At 41.1% G+C, this 24,284-nt stretch overlaps 1 protein-coding gene across 8 annotated transcripts in view; it reads left to right on the top strand.

Moving 5' to 3' along the window:
* Nucleotides 1–24,284, top strand: part of NEO1 (neogenin 1) — a 105,182-nt gene that overhangs the window by 66,254 nt on the left and 14,644 nt on the right. For 5 of the 8 annotated variants that reach the window (XM_081887592.1, XM_081887591.1, XM_081887589.1 and 2 more), the window contains exons 13-25: nt 733–877; nt 3,569–3,679; nt 5,138–5,332; nt 5,800–5,895; nt 9,875–10,098; nt 10,369–10,507; nt 12,028–12,135; nt 14,761–14,955; nt 15,516–15,548; nt 21,164–21,232; nt 22,303–22,447; nt 22,812–23,050; nt 23,527–23,619. In XM_081887592.1, the coding sequence (XP_081743718.1) occupies nt 733–877; nt 3,569–3,679; nt 5,138–5,332; nt 5,800–5,895; nt 9,875–10,098; nt 10,369–10,507; nt 12,028–12,135; nt 14,761–14,955; nt 15,516–15,548; nt 21,164–21,232; nt 22,303–22,447; nt 22,812–23,050; nt 23,527–23,619 (1,792 nt within the window). The remainder of the gene's footprint in view (nt 1–732; nt 878–3,568; nt 3,680–5,137; nt 5,333–5,799; nt 5,896–9,874; nt 10,099–10,368; nt 10,508–12,027; nt 12,136–14,760; nt 14,956–15,515; nt 15,549–21,163; nt 21,233–22,302; nt 22,448–22,811; nt 23,051–23,526; nt 23,620–24,284) is intronic. The other 3 variants (XM_081887590.1, XM_081887586.1, XM_081887588.1) reach the window with 2 other exon arrangements.

Raw genomic sequence — 24,284 nt, 5'->3', positions numbered from 1 at the left:
GACACAAACCATGCCTGGGTATACAGAAAATTCTAAGCCAAACCATGGCTTAGTTCTTACTAGTACAGCAGCAGCAGGACCATGGGAAGAGTGAAGCAGATGTAAATTTCATAGTTTTACTTAGTGTTGTGTGTGAACCAGATCATAGATCTTTATCATCCTGAGTTGCCTGTTTTTCTTAGCCCAAATGCTGAGCCTATGAGCAGTAACGATTTTTTTGTTTCTATGTATCAGCTGGTTCCTTTGGTCATCTACATTTTTTGAATGTTTTGGGCAAAAATTTCAGTTTGCATGCTTAACACTGGAACAGGTATTGTCTAGTGTCTTCTATTCTATTCAGTGTGCAGCTGGTTAAGCAATTCTTTGCTTCAGAAACAGTGAATACAAGTATTTCCAATATTTCAGAGTATCTTTTGGAGATTATTTGGTATGGAAGAGAAATAAAATTCAGAATTGACATATACTAGTGCCTGCAAATTGTTCATGGTCTGCTACTTAATTCCTAAGATGTGAGGGTATAAAAATCAAATACTGTTCTCTGCAGCCTGAACTGCAGAGCTGCTTCGAGATACATCATTTTAATGCCTAAGGTGTTATGTAAGTTTGCACACAATATTGCAGATTACATATAAATTGTTTCCTGAACCAGTCTAATGGAGATTGATGAAGCATGAGAATTAGCATAGCTTAATGCAAAGAACATGATTTATACTGCCTTTTAACTTCCCACAGAGCATTATGATGCATTGGCAGCCCCCTCCTGCAGGAACACACAATGGGCAAATTACTGGCTATAAGATCCGTTACCGAAAAGTGACTCGCAAAAGCGATGTGACTGAGAGTATTGTTGGGACACAACTTTCACAGCTAATTGAAGGTGAGTAGGCATGCATTCTTCATCTAAAAGTAGAGTCAGCTAATTACAGGTTCTTTATTCTAAGCAAGGCTATTTAGCATGTGCTTTTCATAGTAAGGATGGGCAAAGAGATCTTTTCTGAGATGTACAGGCACAGTACAATACCACTGCTAAAGAGTATAGTCTTTATAAGTGGTATTGTATGCTGTTGTTGTTGTTGTTGTTGTTGTTACTTTTAAAATCTCAGAAGAATCATAAACATATAAACAACAGCATAACTGTTGAAAGGGACATAATTATAATATTATAAGCATCCTGTAAGATTAACCAATTTTGGTAACTAAAACCGTTTTGAAAAAAACAACCACCAGTGATGCAGGATGGATACCAACTGGGATAAATGACGTGAGCACTGAAAGTGCCCTACTTGTAAGGTGTGAGATGATTCCCCATCCTGCAGCATCCTTTATTTAAGGGGTGAGGAATTGAATCTATCAAAATTTTCTCCTCCCCCCCCCAACCAACTTTACCACACACCTGTCAGTCAGCTGATACTATAACGAAGGAAGAAGCCGCTATGCTCACCAATCATGTTTGGATCTTTGGCTAGACCATCCTTCTTTGAACGCCTACTTTACGCACCAGTCAATTAATAGGTACTGGAAGTGTGCCATCAGAGAGACTCCCTTTAACTGTTAAAGAGGATGCACGGCAAAAGGTTGCCTCAAATCAAGGATCAGGTATTAATTTTGTACTGCCTCATAAAAGGTGTGAACAGAGACTCATATAGCCACTTCCAAATCTCAAGTGGGGCTCTTTCGTAAACAAACCAACAAAACTGCAGAGGTAGCATTGCCCTGTGGTTGGCTGTTGGGAAGTGCTGAGCAGATAGCTTGCAAAGCACCTTGTGCAGTGCTTCCAAAGCACCAAGAGTTGACTGCATTTTATGGAAGGCCAAAAATAATCTTGGGAATAAAGCAAAAATGGGGAACTTCCAGCCCACAAGTGTGATTAAGCCCACTATTTGACACACTATGCTGTTTTTATCAAGTCACTCCCATCTCTCCTATACCTGATGTCATATATGGTATTAGGTGAGGAGTAAGTAAAAGTGGCTTTGCAGGCACCGCTGATTACCCTTGTCCTTTTGTTCACTGTTGTCTTGGTTGCCTTGCGGTAGTTTGTGTGTTCACTGTAGTTGGTTCATTTTGCCTTTTAAACTCGTTCCTTATTCATCTTGGGTATTAGTGGGTAGTTCCCACTTCTTCTCTTCAGCCCTGTCTTCCCAGACCCAGAAGTGGGACCCAACTGAGCTAGGAATATCCTTCTAACCTGTGCTATCAATATGCAGATGATACCCAGTTCTATTTCTCCTTGTCATTGGAGTTTGGTGAGACCATGCAAGTTCTGGATTGGTGTCTGGCCACTGATGAGTTGGATGTGGTCCTGGTTATGGAATGCTTGCTTTTGTTGGTTACTAGTTTACGTATTTTTGTTTTTTTTATATTGTAAATCACCCAATGATCCTTCGCTGAAAGGTAGTATAGAAATTTAATAATAATAATAATACTCCTATAACTATCCATTTGGCACCAACTTAACTATCTTAGATGCCAAATTAAGTTTATTTTCCTGTGCATTTAATTCGTAATTAACTGTATTTGCCATTACTCAATTTTTAGTAATTTTTTTTGTTCATTTGGATTTTATTGGTTGAATTGTTGTGAACCAACTTAAACTCTTGGTTATGGAGAGGCAAATAAATAAATAGGCAAATATGTTTTTAAAAGACACATAAATTAACTCCCATTTTTCAGAAGTGTAAAATGTTCCATTAAGTAATTTAGAATGCCCCTTCTAACGAGACTTCTTTTAACCAGTTCAGTGAAGCTGAGCTGACCTCTGTGTCCAACCAACTTAGTCCCAGGGTATAGCATGAAGGCACATTCAGCCATCACATTCCTGAAGCTAAGCAGGTTTGAGTCTGGTCAGTGCCTGGATGGTGACCCCCCAGGAGCCACATATATGGCACCTTGAATTGCATGATGAAGAAAAGGCAGGATATAAATGTAAAAAAATAATAATAATATAAGTGCTCACATACATGGAGGAGTAGCATTGTTTAAAATGATGGGAATCTGGTTTATTTAAGGCGGTTCATGATGATGTGAATGGGTTGGGTATCAACTCTCTTTATTTTTTACTTGGATTAAGTACTCTTTGAAGAGGACATACAATGGGTTCCTATTCTGCAGATAGAATATGAGTAAACCCTCTGAAAACAAAGTCTTCCAATTTGCCATAAACAAGTAGCCCACATGCTCTTTTGCTGTTGCCTTACAGGGAAGGTCAATGTAATGTGTCAATCCTGTCACAAACTGACAGATAATCTGTGTGGATTGAATCAGTTGGAGTCCTACTGCAAGTATTGTTGATTTCCATGCATAGCCTCAGGTTATGCTTGAGTAGTCTAAGAGGTGAAAGGCCAAATTGTAAAACACTTAGCTTCCTAGATCTGTGTCACAGTTGACCTAAATTATATCATCGAAAAAACAACTATATAGGATATTCATTTAGGCACACACTTAGTTTCATTTTAATAAGCTATTTAACTATCGGGTTGGATGAATTGTTGATATTTTAATTGGAAGTAATGGCATCATATTCACTGTGGGAGTTTTATTTTCATAATGCTGATTTTTTTTGTATCAGGTCTGGAACGAGGAACAGAGTACAGCTTCCGGGTGGCTGCTTTAACAGTCAATGGTACAGGACTACCTACAGATTGGGTGTCAGCAGAAACATTTGAAAGTGATCTTGATGGTATGGATATAAAGACGCACCATTAATGTTACTATTAAAAATGTGTTTTAACAGTGCATGCACAGGGAGAAATGTGTAGATTCCCCCCCCCCCCTTTGCCGGAAATGAAAAGTATTTGCATAGAGAATTGGGGGTGGGGCAGAGCGGGAAGAGAGAGGGGAACATATCCCTGTTGCTGAGAAAACTAGGCTGACATGCATTTTAATTTGATTGCAGCAGTTTGGGGTTTTTTTGTATATTTACTTATTTATTTATAGGCTTATATACCACATACTAAACAAAGTATCTAGGCAGTGCACATAGCACATCCAGAAAACAGCATAGGAATACTTAGTCAACATCTGGACAAACTATACACAATAGGCAATTGTTGAGCTATACGTCTGAAAAACCCTGTGTAAAGAGAAGAGTCTTGATTTGGCATTTGAAGCAAAGTACTGATTGTGCTTGCATAATATTAATGTGCATATGTTCCACAGCCTCATTTCAGACATACTAAACACTCATAGAATCAAGGCAAATATCAAGTGGCACCCTACCTTTCCAGCTGAACATAACAATTGAGCAGGTATATGAGGTGCATGGCATCCCTTGAGTAAGCTGGTTTCAAGCTGTTCAGGGCTTCATATACCAACAGTTTTACCTTGAATTTGGCTCAATAGCCTATAGGCAGCCAGTGCAGAAAGTGGATGAAATTACACATCCCATTGAAAGTAATACAGAATGGACACACATCTATATGTGTATATGTCTGTTATCCATTTACCTTCCCACCACAGAGGTACCTATTTATTTGCTCGCACTGGTATGCTTTTGAACTACTAGGTTGGCAGAAGCTGGGACAGAGCAACAGGAGCTCATCCCATTGCGCGGATTCTTATCCACCCACAATGCATTATTTTCAGTGAAACAACTGGAGGGAAGACTATTGGAAAAGTTTTGCACTGGTGAGCAATGAAGTTGCCAGTGCAGAATTACAAGACATGCTGTTGTAGCACCTTAGCAAATAGGGCTGTGTCCACACTGCACTGATGGCTTTGTTTTCCTAAATGACATTTCACATTCACTACAGGATCTCTGACTGGGTTTGCTAACAGATGTGAAATATGTAAAAGACCATGGAGGGTTTCTGAAGGCCTTTTCAATTCCCCTCAAAATCAATTTTGACCTGGAAAATATTGTACAATACACAGTGGGTACAGTACAATACAATACAATACAATACAATACAATACAATACAATACAATACAATACAATACAATACAATACAATACACAGCTAGCACTATCTAGTAGCCACAACAGGGGTTTTGTGCTATTTTTTCTTACTCTGTTGAATCCTTAATTATTCAAATTGTTGAAGAAGTGTAGGAACTCAATATTACTGCTTAACAAGCTAATAAAAAGCTTCACATTTAATGTTTAATATAGTTAAATCATGTTCTTTCTTTATTATAGAATCTCGTGTTCCAGAGGTTCCAAGTTCCCTGCATGTCCGTCCACTTGTAACTAGTATTGTTGTGAGCTGGACTCCACCTGAAAACCAGAACATTGTGGTCAGAGGTTATGCTATAGGGTATGGTGTGGGTAGCCCCCATGCACAGACCATCAAGGTGGATTATAAGCAACGATATTACACTATTGAGAATTTGGGTAAGGGAAATACAGTAATACTGATGACTACATTTTTCTTTGATATTTTTCTGAGTAAAAGTATAAAGGCAATGCTGACTTGTATGTGTTGAGAGTACTGACTTTCTATCACCTGATTTTGCTGCCTCCGTCGTCCACACTAAGGGTGTCCAAAAACAATAAAAAAGCAAATATATTATAGGGCATGTTTTTAGCATTGATTAGTTATGAGGCCAGAATTAATATAGCTAAGTTTATCTGGGTCTTTTTTATGTGTAAAGGGTTCATTCTGATTTTAAAAACAACAGTGGATGTATATTTCCCTAGAACAGCAGTTCACACCTGAAAGAAATAAAATACTTTCATTTTATACTCTCGTGATTCATTTTTTTCAGTTGCCAAGTATGGCTGAAACTATTTTACCATCAATTGAAGAAATAACTAAGAATTTGCAGTATCAAATAATATTCTTTTTTCTTTTTCTTTAGATCCCAGCTCCCATTATGTCATAACTTTAAAAGCCTATAACAATGTTGGAGAAGGAATTCCGCTGTATGAGAGTGCAGTGACTAGGGCTTATACAGGTAAAAGATAATGCTTGCCTATTTTGTTGTAGCTCAAAACAAGCAGCCTTGAATCTTGATATTGATGCTGCTTTAATGTATTACAGTTTGTGGTTTATTATTTTTATGTAAATAATATATTAAATCACAAACCATTTTACGTTTGGTCCAAGTCCTTGGATTTACATTATAAGAGCTCCTGTCAAACTTTAATGTTGACCAATGCACAAATTATATGCATTTGTTTACATTGTTTTCATGCAATATTTTAATGCAGAATTTCTCACTTTGCAATCTTCTAATCACAAATACATCCATACATGTATGCTTGTGCCTTTTGAACCTCTATAGACATACATTGACATGTGATGGGTATGTTGTCCACATTACTGCAGAAAACACCAATGGAACGCTGCTGTACCATCATGTATTGTGTGCACTTATTCTAACTCTCTCTGAAATACTTGTTATATTAAATAGGTATTCAGAATAATAAGTATCTAGAGTTAAACTGCTTATGAATATGCTGACTTTAGCTTTTAAGCAGAATAATCTAATAACCCCTGTGATACTTTCCACCTGTGACTAATGTCAGTTTCTAGCATGTCGCTTGGCAGAATTCATCAAAAGAAAACCTTGGGCATTTTTCTGGATCCAAATGGAGGACATTCCTCTGATAGGGATGACACTAACCCCTGGTGGTGACAGTCAGTGTCCTACAAGGCCTTCTGCCTCCACTCCAGCGGGGAGAAGTAATCTCCCTCATCAGATTGGCACTGTCTGTGGTTGGTAAAGGTTTGGGCCTGATAAGTTTTCATGGAGTGTTTTTTTTTTTTCTTGTACTGTGGCCAGTTGGCCAAATTTCTGTAAAGCAGTTTCTGGCTGTGGTGGAGTAGAATGAAGGTTTTTGCTTACCCCACCAATAAACTAGTTAGGTGGGAATATCATTTTCAGAGCAATCTGTGACTGCTCTTTCTCTGTGAACGCTTGGAAGGGGCTGTGTTTTGCAGCTTCCTACTCTTTCTGTCTGGGCTTTTCAGCTGACCATCCCCTGACGGATTGTCCGGTTTGGTCCCACCTTTTCTGTCAGGCATTCCAGCTATTCCCGCTAGCCAGATCACTCATTCTCTGCATAATTTTGGTGGCCTCAGCCACATGCATTTTGAAGAGGTTCAGCAGCTGTTAATTGGGTCCCATTGATACAGTGGTGCCTCGCAAGACGAAATTAATTCGTTCCGCAAGTCTCTTCGTCTTGCGGTTTTTTCGTCTTGCGATGCACGGTTTCCCATAGGAATGCATTGAAAATCAATTAATGCGTTCCTAGGGAAACCGCCTTCAGACCAGGTCCGGGGACAGTCTGCCCCCCGACCTCTTCTGAAGGCTGGGGGGGGGGGACAAGGGCTTTTCTTCCCACTGCCAGCCTTCAGAAGGCTGTTCTGAAGGCTGGCGGTGGGAAGAAAAGCCCTTCTTCCCACCTCCCGCCCCGCAAGCTCCGGGGACAGGAGGGCTTTGCTGCCGACCGCCAGCATTTTAAAAGCCCCTGCTGTCCCGGGGCGATTTTAAAATGCTGGCGGGCGGGAGCGAAGTCTCCGCTGCCCCGAGGAGATTTTAAAATGCTGGGGGTCGGCAGCGAACGCTTCGCTCCCGCCCGCCAGCATTTTAAGATCGCCCGGGGCAGCGGAGAAGTCTCTGCTGTCCCGGGAAGGCAGGCGGGGGGAGCAAAGACTTTTGCCCCCGCCTGCCTTCAGAAGAGGTCCAGGACCTCGTTCCGATGCCTGGCGGCGGGGGGAGAGGTTCCCGCCCTACCGCCCGGCATCGAGGCATCGTTCCGATGCCCGGCGGCGGGGTGCGAGGTTCCCGCCCCCCCGCCCCGCTTCGGAGCAGCGTTCCGAAGCGGGGCGGCTGGGGCAGGTGTTCCCGCCCCCCCCGCCCCGCTTCGGAGCAGCGTTCCGAAGCGGGGCGGCTGGGGCAGGTGTTCCCGCCCCCCCCGCCCCGCTTCGGAGCAGCGTTCCGAAGCCGGGCGGCTGGGGCAGGTGTTCCCGCCCCCCCGCCCCGCTTCGGAGCAGCGTTCCGAAGCCGGGCGGCTGGGGCAGGTGTTCCCGCCCCCCCGCCCCGCTTCGGAGCAGCGTTCCGAAGCGGGGCGGCTGGGGCAGGTGTTCCCGCCCCCCCGCCCCGCTTCGGAGCAGCGTTCCGAAGCGGGGTGGCTGGGGCAGGTGTTCCCGCCCCCCCGCCCCGCTTCGGAGCAGCGTTCCGAAGCCGGGCGGTGGGGGCAGGTGTTCCCTCCCCCCCGCCCGGCTTCGGAGCACCGGGAGAAGCGATCTCCCCGCAGCCCCTTGCTTCAAAAGAGGTCCGGGGGCAGCGGGTAAGAAGCGCTGCGCTTCCCGCTGCCCCCGGACCTCTTTTGAAGCAAGGGGCTGCGGGGAGATCGCTTTTCCCCGCAAACCCTTGCTTCAAAAGAGGTCCGGGGGCAGCGCGAAGCGCTTCCCGCTGTCCCCGGACCTCTTTTGAAGCAAGGGGCGGTGGGGAGAAGCGATCTCCCCACAGCCCCTTGCTTCAAAAGAGGTCCGGGGGCAGCGGGAAGCGCTTCCCGCTGTCCCCGGACCTGGGGCTGCGGGGAGAAGATCGCTTCTCCCCGCTGCCCCTTGCTTCAAAAGAGAAGACCCGCTGTCCCCTGGGCAAGCTTCGTTTTGCGAAGAAAGCCCATAGGGAAATTCGTCTTGCGAGGCAACTCGAAAACGAAAAAACCTTTCGTTTTGCGAGTTTTTCGTCTCGCGAGGCGTTCGTCTTGCGGGGTACCAGTTTCGACAGGAGTGGGGGTTTTCCCTTCTGTTTTTTTTTTGTCATTTAATTTTTTCTGCCCCTTGTGCTGTATTCATATTTGGTGTTTTTTCCTCAGTATTTGTAGAGGGTCTCCCCCAGTATTGGGGCTGTTGGCCTCATTGTTCCCCTTCTCTTACTCTCAGCAGAGGCAGGTTGGTGGGCACGTTTTCTCATGGTGTGAGGGGCCCTGACCTTTTTTATTTCTTTGATGACTTCTCCCCCCTCAGCAGCTGTGCCCCTGCAGGAGTCTGCTGGGAGTGAACTTTTGGACTCTTGACATTTCTGTCTCTGCAGGGTCTGGATCCAAGGCAATGGGTCGGGGGGGTCAGTTACTCACCAGTGGGAGCAGAGAGGGATGAGTGGCATCAGATGCTCACCCATGCCTCCTGCCTTTCCCTCTGGAGAAGAGATTCCCAGATTCCCAATGTTTTCTTTGTTGACTGCATGTTTGAGTGGGCTTGTTTAAGCTGTGGGGGTCATATCTGCCCTGCCAGTTGATCTGGTGAGGGAGATGGTACCTCCACCTGGAGAGGAGGCAGAAGTTTGTCTAGCATCCTGCCTGTCACCACCAGGGAGGTGTCATTCCTATCACAAGAATGTCCTCATCTGGATTCACAAACAAAATCCAAGGTAAGAACTCCCTTTCTTGTTGCTGAACATGTTTCCTAGATCTTAAGTGTTTTTATATTGCTGTTTTGTGAATTACTGTGAACTTGAACACAAGCAGTTCCCTCCCTCCCCACTAATACTGTCTGGAAGATGAGCTTGTCTCCATTTGATCCTAATTCTACCTTGTTCTTCCACCCTCTTTTTAGAGATGGGATGAAATAGTGCTTTAATGCAGCTAATGCTGAGTATCTTAATTAGTAACCAGTTTCAAATGGATATTAAAATTTAAATTCAGTGATCTTTTACTTTTGTAGCAATCTTCTTAGGTGTCGAACTTTGCCTACTCTGCTTATGGCATGTGTTTTAGGGAGGAATCAAAATAATCACTGAAAACTTTTTATGCTGGTCTTGTGTTGCCTATTAACTCTGGCTTTTCTCTCTTTTTCTCCATTTCTCACCTTTCATTTCATCGTATTACCCTGCATTTCCCCCTTTTGTTTCTATTCACATATAATGCCACCTTCTTTCTTTTTTTATTGTAATACCCTACTTTTACCCATCAATTCCCTAGACACTTCTGAGGTTGATTTATTTGTTGTTAATGCTCCGTACACTCCAGTGCCAGATCCCTCCCCCATGATGCCACCTGTGGGAGTTCAGGCTTCCATACTGAGCCATGACACCATTCGAATCACCTGGGCAGACAACTCTCTGCCAAAGAACCAGAAGGTCTCGGATGCCCGTTACTACACAGTACGCTGGAAGACGAACATTCCTGCAAACACGAAATACAAGGTAACCAAAAGGTGGAGTCCAAAGGTACTTGCCAAACCAAATTTAAAACTAACAAAAATTTCTGAACATATGTTTCTATGAGCTATCAAGATAAATGCCCAAATAATGGACAAAAATGGAAATTCAAAACTGCCTTAGAAATTTTTTGTATTAATGCTGTTAATATTGTGAGAATAGAGATATATGGATGAGATCATGCTAGAGACTGTTGTCATAGTCAGGATATTTAATAGAGTGTGTCTCATTCTGTGACCCTTTGCTTTCTCTTAGACTGCAAATACCACCACTTTAAGCTTCTTAGTAACTGGCTTAAAACCGAACACTTTGTATGAGTTCTCAGTGATGGTGACTAAAGGCCGAAGATCAAGTACTTGGAGTATGACCGCACATGGAACTACTTTTGAATTAGGTGATATTGTTGAGCCATTTCTAAATTAGTTGACATAATTTTTTCAGATGAATCATTGCTGGTTTCTTAAATGTAAATGCCATGCTGATTATTGTGTACTGTTGAATTCTTTCCAGTGTGGGAAGATTCTTAAAGTTCTTTGAACTAAAGAGAGAATTTGTATACAATGAAATAGGTTTATCCCGTACAGAACCACAAAACATTTCGTACATACAAATTATGTCTTAATAGTAGCTGCTAATAAATAACATGAAGGTTAATAATTAATGAGAATAGGGGAAATAATTTAATTATTGAGCAAGTAAGAGATCAGAAAAGCTCTGATCTGATCCTTGAAGCATCCATAAGTGCCAAGCTTCTTTCATTTTAATGTTATTTGCTAAAATAGAGATATTTGAAGTTCTGGCAGTTTCAGTAGTCAAATGGCATGAAATGTGTCTGTACACGTTCAAACTCATCTCTTCATCATCTTGTCTGTTTATTTCCTTTACGATATTTCTCTTTTATTGTGGTTAGAAATAAAAACAGATGATTGCCTCTAAATATAGAAAATGTTTTAAGGCATACAGAAAAAACTCTAGCTTCACAGAAGAGAACAACCTTGTGGAGTTTTGTTTCTTTTTTAAAATGTAAGAATTTCTATGCCACCACCATAGGACAGTTCACATAAAACTTCAGACCATTCCTGTAAAAGTATAAATAATCCAAAATGAAGCACAAAATGAACACTCCTTTAAAACTAAACTAAACCACTGAAGATAATTTAAAGTCAGAAGCACTATGCTTTATGCTCGGTCAAATTTTTATTAACAATGGATACAGAATAACTTAATTGTGTTATACCATTTTTTAAATTCTTGGTTCGATGCCAGAAGAAGTGCTTTGAAATTGTGCAGCGTTCAGTTTTGGGTATCTGTCTCTTGTGCAAATCTCATTTGAAATGAGATTCAAGTCAAGAAAACTAAATCATACAACTTTAATTATACCCGAGAAAAGTAAAACTCAATATTTTTCATACTTTTTGAAATATTTGATTAAGTCCCTTAAAAATACAATAGTGTTTGAGTTTTATCAAATGCATATTTAACAAATCATTAAGGAGTGAGAACTTGAATTTTAATATATTCCCTCTAGAGGGTATTGATCCTCTATAAACATCACTGTTCCATATGATTCATTGACATTATTATCAATTCAGTTGGAGAGAGGAGTTCACATTTAAGCTTCGTACCTAGAGATTCATAAGGTTTGCTGTTGAATGGCATGGCAGGAAAGGTTGGTGGTGAGGAGGGAGCTCACCGAAATCCTCTGAAGGCATATGCTGCTCTTCCAAGATACTCCAAATAGAAAGAATATTTGAAATCCTTAGTACTGATGTTGCTTCTTCAGTAGAAAAAAATTTATCACTGCAAGTTAGTAGCTTATTTTTGTAGTTGAATATAGCAATCTTTGACAAAGACTGCTTAAAAGAATAAAACTGATACCACAATCTGTGTTTAATTTAAATATCATTATTGCAGTTCCAACTTCTCCCCCAAAGGATGTGACAGTAGTGAGCAAAGAAGGAAAACCCCGAACCATCATAGTCAACTGGCAGCCACCATCTGAAGCCAATGGCAAAATTACAGGTGAAATTTTATTTGGGACAGTGTAGTATATTTGTGCTGCCATTCAGGTTATGTATATAGGATGAAATCAAGATGAGGGGTTCTATGGAATGTGGATAGAGAGAATTGATAAGAATAATGATCGGTTGTGACCTTGAAGGAAGCGTACAATAGATGAACCTTCTTGTGTTTTGGTTCATTTCCCGCCCTTCCCCCTTTCCCCCCCTTCCTTCGCCTTCTTCTTTCCTTTTTCTTTTTTCTTTCCCATAATGGCTTATGTTCTATGCCATGTACTTTGTAGGTTTTTTTAGCCTTTTCCATTATTATTATTATTAAGGATTTTTCTTTTGTAATTTTGGTTGTTTATATTTATCTGCATTTGTTTAAAGCAAAATAAAAGTTACTAAAAAAAGAAAGAAATCATTTTAAAGGGTTGGAAACAATGATTAGAATGCTTAGTTATCTATGTTCTTTCAGTTTGCAGAAAATTGTGGTGTGTGTTTTTAATTAACTGCATACTGTTTTAATGTTCCAAGAGGAAATGACTGAATTTTAACAATTAGGTCCATTTCCTCTTTATTTTATTTACTGTGTAAATAATATCAAGGTGCCAAATATTAATGAGAAGTGTATAAAATGGTATATTAAAGTATTGGTATCAAATTCAGGCTAGAAGCACATGCATGAAATGACTAGCTTAAGCAGAGTAGTTAGGGTGGGCTAGCAGATTCTTCCTTCGCTTCTAATCACCTTCATGCAACTGCATGCAGCAGCAGAAGAGAAAGACGAGAGGTCAGGTCAGGCTGGTTCTGAGCCAGTTCCACTATCTTCTTCGTGAATCCAGGGCTAGTGTCACTATACTTCCATGTGCTACTGACATACTTCACAGCAGCTTGAGGGAAAAGGTGCATCTAAGTCCCTCAAGCCTCTGAGGCTGAGGCAGGGCTTGAAGGAAATGGGTGGGGGATCTCACTTCTTTCCTTCTGTCCTCCCCCAATACAGTCTTTTGCACATTGCTCTACTATTAGTTCAGACCTACAGAATATTGCCAGCCCTACAGTGTCTGTCTTCAGTTGAACTAATCAGGCTTGGAAATAGGGTAATACAGTACTGAATTTATATTCAGCATAATTATGTGAAAGGTCTGCCCTCTGGTGGAATACGTTTTAAGATTTGTGTTAAAAAGCTGAAACCCATCGCAAAAGGAGCTGAATGCACAATTTTCTGCTTATTCAATTTGTTCTAATTTTAAGCAGGAATGCTGCTGTTATTTTAAAAATGGTCCAGTCATCAAATCATCCCCAAGCTAAGAAATCCCCACTTGTATCATTGTCCTGTGTCCCCAATAAGTAGTTTCATATGGGATTCTCTTCAAAACTTAATAACTTTAGTGAGATTTTCTGTTCTTTTTCAGTCCCACCTTCAGGATGTGGTGTAGCCCAGAGAGTCCTTCCTTTTTGTATGTCATGGTTATGGGATGTATTTGGATTTATGATTTTTCCCGGGAAAGAGTTGTCTAGCTTGATGTGTCTCACTAAACCAACTGGGCTTTAACATTAAAATAGCTTTCCTTGCTGCTAAATGATTCTTTATTTTTAACAAAATATTTCCTTTACTCAAACCATCTAAGCTGCTTCCTGTTACAAACATGGCAGGAGAGAGTACGGGGCAGCACAAAACAGAATAGTGAAGGAAGAGATAGAGAGGCCTTAAGCAATGATTTTGCAATAGTAATTAATTTTGTGAATAATAACCCAGCATGTTTCAAAGTGCACTCTCGGGGGCAAATGATCTACATGTGACTTGTTCCACTATGCATAAACAACAACCCAATTAACTCAAAAATATATTTTCTGAGTGTGGATTGTTTTCTGCAATTTTTCTTTAGCTATGCAAGTCATTTTCTTATGTGAATAGTGTAATATGTGAGTGAGGGATTTCAATTTCAAGCATACCATCTAGTGGAGCTGTTTGGAACTTTCACAACTCACAAAAATTATCACTTAGTATCTGTAGGAACTGGCCTTCTGTGGAAAACCTGGAAGTCTGATACCAAACCAATAGAACAATCCATATTCCTTTACAGTCAATTTGGATTATCCCCAAAGATTTATGAAGTGTAGTATTTTAGCTGTGTAGCAGTTCCTTAGCAATTACTAATTGCTTTCTCAATTAGTGATTTCCCTTCTATTGTAGCTGTAAGCTCTGTTCAGTCATTCTCAACCACGTATATGTGATTACCTTTGCACAAGAAGCAGAAAAGAAACGAGTCTGCAGACATCTCCCTTTTTTTTATACGGCTGTTGGTGTACCTGTAGGCCCCCTCGTGTCAGAGGCTGAATGTCTGTGGCAGGGAGCCTTTTCTCCTTGAAGAGTCCCCACATGATTTAGAACCTGGAATATTGGGGAAGAATACAGTGGTGGTACTCAAGATGCTGCAGGGGAAGAATTGTATGAATAGGGGTGTAATAAACTAATCAGTTGCTTCTGTGGCTTCATTGAGAAAGAATTACAAGGACACTTAAGAAGTATGGGTTTGTCTAGTTGTTTCAAGTATCTATTCATTATATCTAACATTCCCAAATGGCTTAGAGCCCTTGGAATCGTGTCTTCATAATTCATCATCTTATTTTGTTTATTGTGCAGGATACATCATTTACTATAGTACAGATGTCAACGCCGAAATACACGATTGGGTCATTGAGCCAGTAGTGGGAAATAGATTGACCCACCAAATTCAAGAGTTAACACTCGACACAGCATATTATTTCAAAATTCAGGCCCGTAACTCCAAAGGCATGGGTCCTATGTCAGAGGCAGTGCAGTTCAGAACACCTAAAGGTAGGTTGATATTGTTAACTGAATATGTTCTCTGAGAGCAGAAAACGGGAAATGCAGACAAATTTTTAAATGCATTTTTCATGGGTGGGGCCTGTCTGGTTCAGTGAATCAGTACCTGCCAACCTGAAAATGTAAATGTTCCAGTTGCTGTCATTAGTTGTGTCTTGTGAACGGGACAGTATTTTTGAGTACACAGTTTGCTGTATGTTCCCACCTATAGCAGAGTTGTTTGAATGTATACTGTATGGTGCAAATGAGTTCATTGCAAATGTCTGGATGATCGTAAGGGTCTCGTACTTGGGGAGATATGCTGTCAAACTGCTCATCTGAACATTTCTAATATTCATATGGGATATGAGCATTTCTCATTGTAATTTATGAACAAGACCTGAATAGGCGTGGTGTGGGGAGGGTCTTCTGTAAAGTAAGCTGTAGTAGTAGCAATTATTTAATTTCCCATTTATAGAGATTGCTACTTCTGTGCCAGTGAAATTTTTGTCACTCCTTTAGATTTTGTTATCTTTCTCTTGTTTGCTTCTTCCCTGTGCTTGTCCTGGTAGCTGAATCTTCAGATAAAATGTCTAATGATCAAGGTAAACCAATGGGCATATTTTTTGTGTCATTTCCTTTCATGCAAGTGCTATTGTCTTTCTTTCTTCTAACAGCATTTCAACTGTTAAATGCCAAAAAACAAGCTCTTTCGGAATTTAAAGTTTGAAACGCTGTAAATACTTTATTTGCATAGTGTGTTTGGAATGTAAACTCTTTTGTTAGGTAGTGCAAGATGGATGCATCCATGATTGGCACCATGTATGCAAATGCATGCTCAAAGCAGCTGCGTTCCATGTACATAATTTGAGTGGTGAGCCCAGTATGAAAACACACACACACACACACACACACACACACACACACACATCTTAAGAATTCATTTTGGGGAAAGCCTGTTTTTATTGTTGACAGCTGATGTGGGCTGGACATTGGTTAGCTATCTCTCTCTGAGGTCATGTGGGCCCTTCCCCACTTTTCAATATGACTTTTGTGCATGTTTGTTTCTCATCTTTATAAAAAAAATCAGTTGAATGAACGTAATGGTGAACCCTGAACAAGTCATCCCCAAGTATTAAAATATGGAACTGACAATTAAATGCATCAACCTTCAGTTCTTCAGTTTCGTTAGTTCTCCTCATTGAGGAAATACATACTGCAGCTTACACTTTTTGTTATGGCTCTATGCACCCCACATATGTTAGATTGTCTGCAGTATTATACTCATGCATAACACACTACTGACAGAGGAGTCTGCATTTTACTAAGCTGCTTGCTTATCTGTGTCTGCAAATCAGAGAGGCGTTTGAGAACCACACAGGCATAAGGGGTTAATTACAAAGAGGTTTATATCTCATCCTGTCTTGATTAGGTAGTGGCCAAAGAGGCACTTTAAGGCAGTGTGTGTCACAAGATGGTCTTCCTCTTGCTAAAAACTGCATTTTGCAGTTTAACCTATAGGCTGCATAGGTGGTGTGAAAAATGAGGGAGCCATGTTGTCAGCTAGCCAGCTGCATGCGTTGCTGCACTTAGCAGAGAAACACTCCCGGCAGCCAGCCATAAATTCCTTTCTTTATTTCCTTCCGACAAGATTACATGCAGAATAAACAAAGCGACCTGTCTCTCATGACGCGTTGCTCTAACTACTTTCTCTTTTCCCTCTCCCTCGAGACCAACAGAACCAACAGCTCAGCCCCTTCCGTTTTCCCCTGTGACATGGATCCCCCTCTCTCTGAAGCACCCCTTCCTCCCCAGACTCACTATCCTCTTCTCTGTCTTCTGAGGAGGACTCAGTACTGAGCAGTGGAGATCGTTCCCTGTATCCTCTAATTCTTTCCTCCCTCGCTGCCTGCAGTTCCCTGACACATGTGCTCACATGCTATTTGGTTACTGGAGTGGTAGTAGATATCATTGAAGTGTTTTTGTGACTTATAGAAGGAAGAACATCTGCTCCTACATCACACACCCTGAGGGGAAAAATAGTCGGCCTTACTGTCTTTTTCCTAAAACACAGTTGAGTAATCTTTTTAAACCTTTGGGTTGCATTCCCTTATGAGCAACCGACTGGGTGCCACATACCAGTGGTGGGAAGGAGCAGAACAATGAGTGTGGCTCCTACCATTAATAGGTGATATTCCAGCCATGCAGAGCCAGAGATTTCCACATCTTCCCCATATCTCACCATGTTCCATCCAGGCATGCAAAAGGTATTGTCATGGTTCAAGGACATGTTTCAGCCAAGCAAATGTACTTGAGGACGTCATAGAACCAAGCTGATGAGGGATTCAACTTCATGAAAGGCCTGGGAGGCTTCATTCAGCCCACAGGCCAGAGAGGCACCTACATTTAGCATGGTAGGGACTGGCAACTGATGGCCCATGAACAGAATCCATCTTATAGGAGGTCAACACAGGCCCCTAGAATTATGGTCTCAACAGCAGTGGAAGTGAGAATAGTAGTGGTATGATGGAATTTTTCACCTGGCTCCATATCAATTTAGTTGAGTGGAGGTTAACTTTGTATGAGAGTGGAAAGAAAAATAGGCAGAATTGTGTGGCTTCTCCATTCTTTAAATTCTCCATTCCTGAAAACTGACTACCATATTTACTCTAGGCTAATGCACACCTCAGTTTTCAGAACCTTGAAACAAAACCCAAAAAGTATTTGCTGGGGAATGTAAATGTGCCATCGAATCTAATGCACACCTTAATTTTCGCAACATAATTAGACCAGAAAAGGTGAGCATTAGATTTGAGTAAAGACGCTACTTCTTTTTTGCCTTCTTTTGTCCATACTTTTAAAGTGTTCATTAATTTATGTCTGTATATGGATCATGGAACATTTCAGTGACTTCATAATGTGTTTTTTGTGCTCATGCACGTTTATTCCCACATGCTATGTAGCATATGCATTTGTGTCAGCCATAAGGTGACCCTAATGGCTAATGTGCTCTTATTGGCTATGCTGGTACATATCATATTTATTGAGTCATTGCTAAAAGGTAGAACCTGCAGTGGTGGAGGCTTTACTGCCATGGATCTCTGGAAATGCACCAGTAATTCAGACAGTCAGTCAATCAGATTTATTCGCTAAAAATCATTGGGTATTGCAAAACACCAGCAAGTGTATATTCTGTGTATAGGATTATGGGAACAAAAGTAAAAGCTACATGACATGACTTGTGCCTTTGGCACAGTTGGTGGAATCTCCATATTCAGAAGCACTCAAGAAAGCTGTCTGTCCCCAACCCCTCACTGCTGGGTAAACAGTTATTGGCAGCAAGCAAGTCTGACCATTGGAAGCCGTTAACAGAAAAGCTATGGTTCCTTTTTTCTAAAACATTACCTTTGAATATCAAATTGGAACTACATTAAATTTATTTCTAACAGCTTGATCTTATACATGTCTTCTTAGAATAAGTCCAAATGAGTTCAGTGAGGCTTGCTCAAAGGTAAATGTAGTCGTAAGTTACCTTTTAGCAATGCCAGAATGTGTATATTTTAAGTTTCTTTGTGAATATAAAGGAATGTCAAAAAGTACTCTTTGAAACATTCCATCCATGTGTTTATTTGGCTTACAGGCAGGCAAGATCTCTTTCTCGTCTTCTTTTAACTTTTATCTGTTAACTCTGTATTTATCTAGAGTTTCTTCCCTTTTAAAGAAGTTAAGACAGTACTATTTTAACATCAATTTATAGAAACTTTAAAAATTATGAATGTAATTTTAAGATGCAAGCTTATATAAACTGTGTGTAACACTATCAAAATCTGTATAAGTGTAAAACTACAAAGGAGCAGGAGTGCACTTTGGGACAAGAGAATTCCAGCTTCCCATATATGCTAATGGGGTCTGAGCTCTCTTTGACTGGTTAGGGAAGAGATATTCAGCTATGAAAAAGCTGACCCCATGTTTGGTAGCTGTGAAAAGGTTGATTTCCTATTTTGGGGATCATTAGGTAAGAAATAAAGAATAAAGATGCTAGTTTCAGAATGCTTTTCTACAAATCTCTGGTTTGAACACTTGGAATAATATGTACAGTCTGATAGGAAAATATAGAGCTGGAAACGGTTCAGAAAAGGGCAACTGAAGTTATCAGGACTGGAGCCACTCACTTATGAATAAAGGTTAGATATGGGGTATGACAGGGGTGGCACTGTGGTCTAAACCACTTGGCGGTTGAAATCCGCGCAACGGGTGAGCTCGCGTTGCTCTTTCCCAGCTTCTGCCAACCTTTCAGTTTGAAAGCACACCAGTGTAAGTAGACAGATAGGTACCACTGCGACAGGAAGGTAAACTGTGTTTCTGTGCGCTCTGGCTTCCATCACGGTATTCCGTTGCACCAGAAGCGGTTTAGTCATGCTGGCCACATGATCCAGAAAGCTGTCTGCAGACAAATGCTATCTCCCTCAGCCTGAAGCGAGATGAGCACTGCACCCCATAGTTACCTTTGACTGGACTTAACCATCCAGGGACCTTTTACCTTTTACCTTTACCTTTTTAGCTTTGAACAAAACCAAGTAAGGAGGGACATGATAGAAGTATTTGGTTGATTAATTGATTGATTAATTTCCATCCCTTTTTTCCAAGGGAGCCCAGGTCATGAAGAAAGTGCATAGGAAAAATACCCTAATAATACTAGAATTTGGTATTCAGTGAAACTGAATGCTGGAGGATTTGGGAGTAACAAAAGAAAGTATTCAGATATTTCATTCCCACAAAATGTAGTGATGGCTGTCAGCTTGAATAGCCTTTAAAAGGGATTAGACAAGTTCATGGAAGATAAAGCTGGCAATGGCTTCTAGTCACAATTGCTTCCAGTACTGGGGGTAACAGTGTGCCTCTGAAAACCAGTTGCCGGGGAGCAGAAGAGTGCCTTTGCTGTAGGGTCCTACTTTGTGTGCTTCCTGGAGGTATCACATTGACCGCTATGAAATGGGTCTTTGGCTTAATCCTGTTAGTGTTCAGTGTAATCTTCAAACTGTGTTTGTGTGTGCATGCGCACACACAACTACAAGTAGGCAAATGCAATTTGCCACTAGTTTGAATTTCAGAGTGATAGCTGTGCTAGCATGCTTCAAAACAGGGACATGACGTTTAGTTTAGTTTATTATTTTGTGGCATATATTTTAACATGCCAGAGCCCACCTCATAAGATGCAATAAGTGTTTTCCACACAAGATCCATGAAAGCTTCTGCCACAACAGGCATCCTCCCACTGAATTCTCCACAAAGAACTCTAGAGTGGGGAAAGTCTCTTGCTTCATGTTTGGTGAAGTAGATGAGATCATGTTCCCTCTCCCCAGCTCTCTGAAAAAAATGCCGTGATCCATGGGGAAAGGCTAGATATTGCCTTGCTTTGTTCTTCTTGAAGAGAAGTAATGTCTCACTGCATCTACCTCTCTTCAAAACCTTGTGAAGAACAAAATGCAATACCCTTACTACTGAGTTACAAGCAGGTACTGTATTTTTTGCTCTATAAGACTCACCTTTTCCCTCCTAAAAAGTAAGGGGAAATGTGTGTGCATCTTATGGAGTGAATGCAAGCTGTGCAGCTATCCCAGAAGCCAGAACAGCAAGAGGGATTGCTGCTTTCACTGCACAGCGATCCCTCTTGCTGTTCTGGCTTCTGAGATTCAGAATATTTTTTTTCTTGTTTTCCTCCTCCAGAAACTAGGTGCGTCTTGTGGTTTGGTGAGTCTTATAGAGCAAAAAATATGGTATTTCCTGAAGTTTCCCCACCCCCCAGTAAGCATCACCCAAGAACACCCACCTTTCATCTCTAATAGCCTTCTATGGGGTAACTATTGATAGGAAAGTTCTATGAAGTTCAGCCATTCAGGTCATATGTAACTCTTAAGTACTAGGGGGCTCTGACATTACTAGAATACTGTGGCTTGTTTGTTTCTTCACAGAAGATACCAGATTATTCTATAGTTTTGTGTGTATGCATACATACATTTGCATGAATGTTGTTCTAGCTGTTCTTGAGATAGTTGGATAGACACTTCTAGAAAAGTCCTGCAATCTTCCTGGATTGTTTCTATGTGTGTTTCTGTCTAGGATATGTTCTTGTCCATATAAAAACAATAGTTATGTTTTAAAAAGACAGATAAGGCATAAACTGCAAGTAGCTTGACACAGCTTCAATTTTGTTTTCTAGCATTGGGGTCTGCAGGAAAAGGAAATCGGCCAGTGGATGTTGGGCCAGACTATAAAACACCTATGAGTGGTAAGTAGAATTCTGCTGACTAAGGTGTTGAAAGGAAATCATAACATGTTCAAAGAAAAGTTAAAGCATCTTTACAACCATGTAGGAGAGGGTCACGTTGAAAACAATCACTCTAGTATTCCTGGCAGTGCAAGTGACCTCTACAGTACAGCATGTTCTTTTCTTCAGTACAAGTTATAATGTCCAATCTTTTATCAGAAGCAAGACAATCTCTTTATGCAGGGACTGTTCTCTTATATGTAAGGTGGCTAACATGTGGTCCTCCAAATGTTGGATTCCAAACTTCCATCATCGTTTACACTAGCCATGGGACTTTACAAGGGCCTAGCATGTGCTACTGCCACCCGGGGCTCATGCGTGCACACGCAGGGGCGTGGGGCAGAGGGAGCCTGTCCCACCATTCCAGCCCTTGTCACCCATGCCACTGCTTCATGGTGCACTTGCACCACCCTGGCAGCCTCCGTGTAACCCAAGAGCATCACCAGCTCACTTAGAAGTGTGGCTTCCAGTGTTGCAAGGGCCCAGTGGGGTGTGTAATGGCAATGTTGCTGGATGCTGCTGGCTGGTGGTGAAGGAGTGGGCGGAAAGTGCAGTGACTCTGTCTTTCCTCCATCCTTACTCCATTGTTGTTAAATGCACTGCTTCTTTCCTCTCCCCACCCCAGTGTGGTCAGGATGGAAGCAGATTGCTTTTTCTCGCCCACATTTACACGGGGAAGCAACTGAAGAAAGAGAGTGCTATTTCTTCTCATGTGCTGCAGCAGAGGCTGGCAGAAGAGTAGGTGCTCCTTTGCTTGTCTGCCTGTCCTGGCAGCCCTGCATGGCTCTGTGAGGCTGGGATCTAACCGTCCGATCCCAGTCAGCCTTGCAATGTGGCCTGGGGCTTCCAGGGTAGTGTGAGGAGCAAAATGTGCTCTCCCAAAAACTGCGCCCGGAACGACCACCCCCCCTTCCCCATGAGGCCACTGGGACTTCGAACAATATCTGTAGGGCCACAGATTCCTTGCCTTAGATTCAAAACTCCCAATACATTGCCATGTATAATTAAATAATGTTTGTTTTCCTCTTTAGGCAGTAACAGCCCTCATGGAAGCCCTTCTCCTTTGGAATACAATATGCTGTTGGTAATAATAGTGTCTGTGGGAGTGATCACCATTGTTGTGGTGGTAATTGTTGCGGTCTTCTGCACACGCCGCACCACCTCTCACCAGAAAAAGTAAGATGCTTTGGTAACAACTTGTTCTATCTTTTAGGGGCATAGATTTAATTAGCGGTCATTGATTTTGCTTGGGGTCAATAACATGAATATTAAATAGACATGATTTTAGTAGTCTGGTAAAATAAATGAGGAAACCTCCCATAATTGTTGGCTGGGTGTTGGAGAAGAAAGGATCATACATGCCCCCACCCTCCACCTTTTGGATACAAGTATAGAATCAGAATATAACATACATGATGTGTCTAGAATAAAATTGCTTGCACAAAAAGCTGAAGCATGTGTCAGTTAAGTACCTGAAGAAAAAACAGTAGTTTTATGCCAGCCTGTGAATACACTAATATTTTTCTTACGGCTTTCAAAGGAAGCGAGCTGCATGCAAATCTGTGAATGGGTCACATAAATACAAAGGAAATTCTAAGGATGTCAAACCCCCTGACCTTTGGATTCACCATGAAAGACTGGAGCTGAAACCCATTGATAAATCTCCAGATCCTAATCCAATCATGACAGACACCCCAATCCCTCGGAATTCCCAAGACATTACGCCAGTTGACAACTCAATGGACAGCAATATCCACCAAAGACGGAACTCATACAGAGGTGGGCTTAGTATCATGCTAAGTTTATTCATTATCCTATTTATTCATTATCCTTAGACAACTGTGGCCTGTAGATTGCAAAGGGTGGGTTTTGTCGAGATTCGTAATTGTTTAAGTACTTGCCAATTGACTAAGTTGTAGTAGCTGCACTTCGGTTTATATTTATTACAATTTGCATGTAAATCAGTTAGAAAATGGAACCCATAATATACAGCATAGCATTTCTGCTAATAGCATTATTTGCATCACTTAAAAATCTATTGTGAGAATTTATTTTGGTTTTACAGCACCAAACCCTGCCCCTATTCTCTTTGAATAATGTTTCTAGAAAGGAAGACTATAAAGTGTTCTTAAGAATAGAGTCTCTTGGTAATCAGAATGAGTGTGTATGAAAGACTTGTTTCCTTTTCCTGCTTAATGATCTGATATAAAGATGATGGACATAAATGTTTATAGATGCATACATTCTTTTCCTAGGGCATGAGTCAGAGGATAGCATGTCCACACTTGCAGGAAGAAGGGGAATGAGACCAAAAATGATGATGCCATTTGATTCTCAACCACCTCAGCGTAAGTCTAACTTTAGTTATTTCTCACCAAGCTTCCTTGAGTCAAACATTTCACATTCCATCCCGTATTGCTGGGAGTAGGGTGATGAATGTGCACAAAATCTTGTTTCTACTTGAAATAAATGCTAGGAAAGTTTAGAAGAAGAAACATTAGCATTATTATAACAATTATGGAAAGAATATCAAGATTATAAATAGAGAACTGGCAGAACTGAATCTTGCAGTATTTCCATGCCAAAGTAGTATTTGGATGCCAACCTGATAGGAATGCTAAATAGCCTTTTGGCAAAATAGTACACGTTTTATATTTTCCGCTTTTTAATTTTTGTAAATTTAATGTTAAGCCCACAATCTATTTAAAATTTATTTCAGAAAGATAGGTACTTCTGGCTGGGTTGTATTTTTCATAATACTTTGAAGCACAAACTAAGCAGAAATTGACAGCATTTCCCCACTATATTTAAGGTATTTGTAGTCCTTATATTTCTGCACTGTCTTTAAGGTCAGATTTGCTTTCTGTTGGCCAACTAATATTGTCAAATGACCACCACTTATTAGGGCTGGGCGATATATCGTCCAAAACCGGTTTGAAGTTCACGTCGTGATAATTATTTCATAATATTTGAGCTGGCAATATATCACGAATCACAATGTGTGTAAGGACTA

This window comes from Podarcis melisellensis, assembly GCF_964234715.1.
Source record: "Podarcis melisellensis genome assembly, chromosome: 14".
NCBI classification, from domain to species: domain Eukaryota; kingdom Metazoa; phylum Chordata; class Lepidosauria; order Squamata; family Lacertidae; genus Podarcis; species Podarcis melisellensis.
This window is presented reverse-complemented; position numbering and strand designations above follow the sequence as displayed.